The 6,421-nt window shown below is 43.4% G+C and overlaps 1 protein-coding gene across 1 annotated transcript; it reads left to right on the top strand.

Moving 5' to 3' along the window:
* The first annotated feature begins 3,548 nt into the window (after positions 1-3,548).
* On the top strand, positions 3,549-6,415 carry rnf26 (ring finger protein 26). Its single transcript, XM_035680612.1, has one exon. The coding sequence runs from the start codon at positions 3,988-3,990 to the stop codon at positions 5,341-5,343; it is 1,356 nt and encodes a 451-aa protein (XP_035536505.1). The 5' UTR covers positions 3,549-3,987; the 3' UTR covers positions 5,344-6,415.
* Positions 6,416-6,421: the final 6 nt, after the last annotated feature.

The following is a 6,421-nucleotide window of genomic DNA, read 5'->3' as shown; positions in this document are numbered from 1 at the left end:
ATCAGATAAAAAGGCAAAAATAAATAAAATGATAAAAAATAAAAAGGTGATTTGCATCAGACGCCATTACCATTATTACTACATTGGCCTTCACTTGTTTTAGATGATCTGAAGGAGATTTCTGTTGTGTAGCTTTCATTCATTAAAATAAAGCCTGTGTAGTTAAAAAACGATCACAATTCTTTCAGTGATTTTATAGACGTTTGATGGTTCCAGTTGCTCATATGTGACAAATTCAGCTCCTTTTTGTCAAATAAGATAATTAAGTGAATATTTGTGGGTTTTAAAATGTGATTGGAAAAAACAAGCAATTTGAAGATTAATTGAGAAAATAGCTAGTAAATATATTAATAATGAAAAGAATTGTAAGTTGCAACCCTATTTGAAATCATTATGAATTAAGCTTTTCGGGTCGATGGACAAACTAACTTAGCAATTTCAGACATCACTGAAAAAAAATCTCACTGCGCTTTTTTCTTTTTTTTTGACGGATGAGAGAGATGAGTCATGAAGCAGGAAGCTGCTTCAACTGCCTGCAAACTCGTGAACATCCTGCAGATGCTCAGACGAGGTCCTGAGAAGACAACTCAAAGAGCAGGAATGTCACGCTGAGGGAACCTTCACAGTTAGTCATCCCATTCATACGCCTCTGACTCACATCAGTAAAATCATCACTGTGTGTCTTTATCTGGAATGAGTCTTTTATCCCGCTCTTCATTCCAACCTTTCTCTCTCAGTTTTCCCATCACTCCCTCTCTTGCCCACTCAGCATGTAGTGGAGGCAGCAGGCTCGAGGCAGAGGGTTTCTGGGGAATGCAGGGTCTTGCTCTGGGTCTCGACCAGTCTGCACTCCAATGATTTCTACTGTTTGGAGTTTGTGTTTTCCCAGAGAAGCTCTGGTCTGCCGCCTACCCTCTGTCCTCTTTCTAAAGTGCATGCACACATAAACACACAGAGATGTATTCTGAATGCACATTTATGTGAGGCCAGTGTACTGGCTGGCAGCCAAAAACATCATTGAGGATCTGAACCCCTAAGTCCCAAAATAAACCACAAAACCTGGGAACACAATTTAAGTCACGCTTACAATGACAGATTTTGTCGATTATGGGGAGACTGGTCTGGAATTGTTATAGGTCAGTATGGACAGACAAAATACTATCTTGTAGTGTGTCTGAGTTTGCCTCTGACCATTTGAAGACTCATTTGCATAACTGTAATCCAGTAGTTGAAAGCTGTTTAAACGCTTTTTTGCAGAGTTTTTGTTCCCTCACAAACTTGCAGTAACATTTATTTTGTGGTTTCATTAACTCTAACCACAAATCTTTCTCTAACATTAAAAGAATAGTTTGAAGACTGATTGTGCTCATTTTCAGACCAAAGTTATTTAAATTTGATACTAAACTAAATTTAAATAGTAATTCTACCCTGGCAGCGTGGAGGCTTTAAAGAAATTGTTGAACATTTTGAGAAAGTTTCTTATTTGCTTTCTTGCCGAGAGTTAAATGAGAAGACTGATCATATCTCTACTGTAAATACGAACCTATAGCCAGCTTCCAGTTCTGTACGAAAACCAAAGTGTACAGGGGTTGTATCAGACTATTTCTTGGCTGGGACTCCCAAGAGTCTCCACTGGTTACCTACCAACTAAAATGTAATGTATAAAAATGTGTTTTTAAACATATTTCAGGGTTTTGCAGAATATCAGGACTCTCGTCTGGCTTTAATTTCTGCAAAAGTCTCACATCTCATACTTCTCACCACAAGCCAGCTGTGCAGTTTAGAGACTTTACTGTACATTAGAGAAATTCAACAACGCGAGTGGCTGTGAGAACACTGCTCAATTAACTTTATCTCCTCACACGGCTGACACAGAGCAGTAAGGAGTTGTTTCTGGAGAGTGGAAGAGCAGACAAAGGGGTGGAAGGGTGCGTCAGATGCTCATGTTTCTTCACAGGGTGGAAATGACCCAGCGGGTGAGGACTCGCCAATTGCTGCAAACTAGTCATCCGTGGGGCCCTCAGCTCCAATTGTGGGAAGCACGTCAAAGGGTTGGTTTGTCCTGCTGTCTCTGTTTTTTCCTGTGCACGCTTCTCTCTATTTTTGAGATGGTTTAAGTAAACAGCTCTGAAGAGACAGCTTCCAGGTTTAACTTTAAGATGAATTGCGGGACTTGTCGTCATTGACAAATGGCCAATCCGGAAACCAATCTTTGTCTCAGCTGGAATGAGGCTCTCGGGCTGGTGAACTGGGTACTTCTGCTGACTGTTGAGTGAATGTGAAGTAAGCAAAATCAACACTGCTGTTAAATCTGAAAGCCGCACAGTTTGAGGCAGCCGAGGATGTTGTTGTACCAGCAAAAAGTTAAAATAAAAAAGTTATATCGGTTCTACTAAACAGCCTCCAACATCTTTCCAAGAGGCCAAGATGTTGAGCAAAGCACATACTTGTTTAGTATCCATGCTAAAAGACTGCAGAAAGTTTCAGATAAAAGCCAGCCTATTGTAACATCTCGTCATATAAAGAGGAAGGATTCAGTTGACCAGAAAACAAACAAAGGAAGCTGACTACTGGCCTGCTAATGGACCAGAGGGAAGGTTAGCTACCATAAAAGGAGCAGGTCTAGAAGCTCTGTGCCAGAGACAAAGTAATGCACAAGACCTTTTATAGCTCCTTGCTCTACGTATCCCTGCTGCATCATTAAATGCTTAAACAAATGCTGTTTGTCAAGTGTCCAAAGATTCAGAACAGGATTTCCCATGATCATATCAGATGGAGTTTCCCTCATTGCTGAACAGCTCAGATGGGGAGGATGAGGCACAAGGCAAGGAAGGAAATGCTGTTGATATTGTTCAGGATTAGGAACCTTTTGTGTTTCTTTGTCACTGAAGTGGCTGAGGTAATGGGATAGTATGGCTCAACAAGTTATTATGTGTTAATGTAAATGGAATTAGCTCAGGAAATTGAAAAACCCTGTTGATGCATTAAAGGTCTCTCTCTCTCTCTCTCTCACACACACACACACACACACAATACACACACATACACAGAGAGTTTCTAAGAATAAAGAAAGCCCTTTCCTTCAGAAAAATAAGCAATTAATAGCTAAATATATATGTTGTCAATAATTTATCTATTTTAGTGATTTTAATAAAAGTACAGATTTGAATATGTATTATTAGATTAGTGGATATGGTATTTTTCCAGTACAATCATTAAAATAATACATACATTTCTGCTTATTTTTCACCAAAATTGTGAAAATCGTATTTTGCTTAACACATATTTAAACTGTGTTAACACTTATTAATATTTCCATAACATTTCTGAACTCTTATAAATGACTGTAAATGTAAAAAATATGTATTTAATTTATATGTATTTAATTTATATTATAAAATATTTATAATTGTATTATATGTATATATGTATTTAAATGATATTTTAATATATCATTTTTTATACGTTAATGTTTTACTATATTTTTGAAACTAACGGCTCTGGGATGTTGCGCAAACGTCACCGGAAGAAAGTCATGAGGTCAGCTGACCAAAACAAATATGGCGGCCACGGTAACGATAAACATACTATCGGTGAGTTTTTCTCTCGTCTCTTTCGGTTTCACGGGTCGGTTTTAAAGATCACACATTTTGTAAAGAGACCGTTTAACCGATCAAATGTCTCCGGACCAGATCTGAACGGACAGCCTCATCGAAACCCGGAAAACCAACGGAAGTGTGTGCCTCTCGTTTGAACATAAACATCCGCCTGTGTAACGCGTGTGTGTGTTTACTGCGTTAGCTGGTCGCTTCAACCGGACAAAACATGAAGAAAACATGAGAAAGTGACCGGAACGAGGGCTGGTGTAACTAACCATCGATCTGAACACGATGTAGCGAACGACTGGAAACCAACAAGACATGGACTTTGCCTTGGAGACGAGCGGAGAGCACCGAGAGGAAATCCTCCAGTGAACCATTAGTTACCATGGGTTTGGTGAACTTTGTCATCTCCACTGTAGGAAAATGCCTGGACGCCGTCTGCCTACTGCTGGACCTGAACTTTGTCATCGTCCACAGCGTGGTGCGGACGGTCCTGGCGGTGGTCGCCTTCATAAGCAGCCTGCCCACCCTCCTCCTCAACTCCCTGGTGGAGCTGGGCAACTTAACCGTGCTCGGCTTGATGTCCCTGGCGGAAGCGACGTCAAACGTGGCCCACGGGAGCGTCACCATGCTGGGGAGCTTGGTGCTGGCTCTGGAGGGGCTGCTGGAGAGCCTGAAGATGGTGGGTTACCTGTCCATGCACGTCCTGCTTCGTGGGAAGGAGCACCTGTGTCGAGGTCTGCTGTCAGTGCTGGAGGGCTGCGGCATCGCTGTCAGCCTGGTGGTCTATTTCGCCAACACCGTGGTCAACTATGCCCTCATTGCCGCTCAGAACATCTACCTGGCGGCGGTCAGCGTGTGGCAGACGGTGTCCAGCCCGCTGCAGAAGGTGCTGGAGCTCACGCTGACTTCCTTCACCTTTCTGTACAGCAGTCTGGTTGGGACTTCGGCTTTCCTGTGGTCACCCTGTAAACTGGTGTTGGACTTCTTGGTCTCGCTGGTTCACATGTTCATCAGCATCTTCATACTGAACATCTACGGCCTCCTGCTCACCGTCACCATTGCTCTAACGACCACCGCCTACCTGAACCCGGGGCTGACCCGACAGGCTGCCAGGCGTATTCTGGACTACATTAACTCTTTTCCTGCCCTGCGCAGACTTTACCAGGCTCTCCACCGCCTCGCTTCAGTCTTGCGGAGCGTCCCGCGTTTTGGACGTGGCGTCATGCAGCGCCTGCCCAGGATACGCCATCACCTCCACCTGTTAGAGAGGGGGCTTTGGCAGCAGCTGTCTCGACTTGGCAGCCAGCTAGGTCTTGCTGTGAGGACCCATCTCCACAGAAACAACAACAACAACAACAGAGTACGCGGCGATGGTGACCCCGGAGAGGAGAGGCGGGACCCACCAGATGGAAGAGCAGGAGACGGAGCCCACCAGGAGCTGCTGGATTTAGTTTTCCCCTCGTCGAGCATGGACAGGCCGCTAAAGAAGCAGTCGTCTTCGGGCAAAGACGGTAAACCTCTGCCCGCCGAGAATCTGCTGACTCTGCTGAAGGAGCAGGAGGACAGGAAGAAGTGCGTCATCTGTCAGGACTGCTCCAAGACGGTGGTGCTGCTGCCGTGCAGGCACCTCTGCCTGTGCAGGGACTGTACGAACATCCTGTTGAGGCAGCCCGTCTACCAGCAGAACTGCCCACTCTGTCGCCACATGATCCTCAACACTATGGACGTGTATCTGTGAGGGGCCGACAGCAGTGGGTCTGTGGGCGTCCGAGCACATGGAACAGTAGCTGTACTTTAAGGTTTACCACCACTGAAGTGACGTTGTTTGACTTGTTTTTACTAGGTTGTGATAAAGGATAAATCTGCTAATATTCTACGTTTTTTCCTGCTGTCGGATACAGTCTTTCTACTTTGTGTCTTCTCCAGCCCGTCGGTGGCTGTTCATCTTCACTGGAGTTGTTTATGTTTTAAAAAACGACTCGCAGAGTTATAGTTTCAATTTTTAAAAAGATCATTTCCAAAACAACTGTAGTTTTTAAACGAATGTCACTCGAAACAGGAGTAAGTAGTGCTAGTGTGTGTAAATGTGCTACCACTGCACAGACGATGCTTAAAGGTCAATTCATTGTGTTTTTGGATCTTTGGGGATTTAAAATGATTTATTGACAGCGGAAAAAATAGAGAATATCACCAGATTTATCTTCTAAAATGTTGTTTCATATGTGTGCACCTTCTGAAAACTGTCCAGAGAAATACTAATGCTGTGTCCCAATTCTATACTAAATACTAACTGTATACAGTATGAACTATATGCTAATCTTTATAGTACCCTGTTGTGCTGTTAGTGTGCAAGAAATCAACATTTAACTGTTTCAACAAGCAGGAAATGATGTAATACTAGTGCAGTCCAATCAAACTACAATGTACTGTTTCACCATCCACAATTAATGTCCTCAGTGCATTGCATTGTGGGAGAATAGTGTCCATTAACAGTACACTTTGTATCCACGCGTATTATTCTAGCGTGCACACCCGACGTACTCAAATCCTGCTTAGACTCAGTCTGTAGTGTAGATTTGGGACACAGCTCGACGTTAGATGCGCCTGTTTAAATATTCCAGTATTGCCACACTGAGTCTCAGGTCTCGTAGCCATGGTAACCCGTCAGTGCCCTCCCTGATGCTGAAATGTTTACCACCGCTCATGTCTTAAAATGTCATGCTTTAAGTGGGCCAAGCTGTGAGGAAATAAAACTTACACTGTGCTTTAAGAGCACGAGTATACGAGCGATTCCACACACGTCGTGTGTACGAACG

Source organism: Morone saxatilis, unplaced genomic scaffold (assembly GCF_004916995.1).
Source record: "Morone saxatilis isolate NCDOM2014 unplaced genomic scaffold, NCSU_SB_2.0 Contig8, whole genome shotgun sequence".
In the NCBI taxonomy this organism is placed as follows: Eukaryota; Metazoa; Chordata; class Actinopteri; family Moronidae; genus Morone; species Morone saxatilis.
The sequence above is the reverse complement of the archived record's forward strand: the minus strand, read 5'-3'. Positions and strand labels throughout refer to the sequence as shown.

Coding starts and splice junctions, on each gene's coding strand:
- rnf26 (XM_035680612.1), top strand. CDS start 3,988: ATGGGTTTGGTGAACTTTGTCATCTCCACTGTAGGAAAATGCCTGGAC.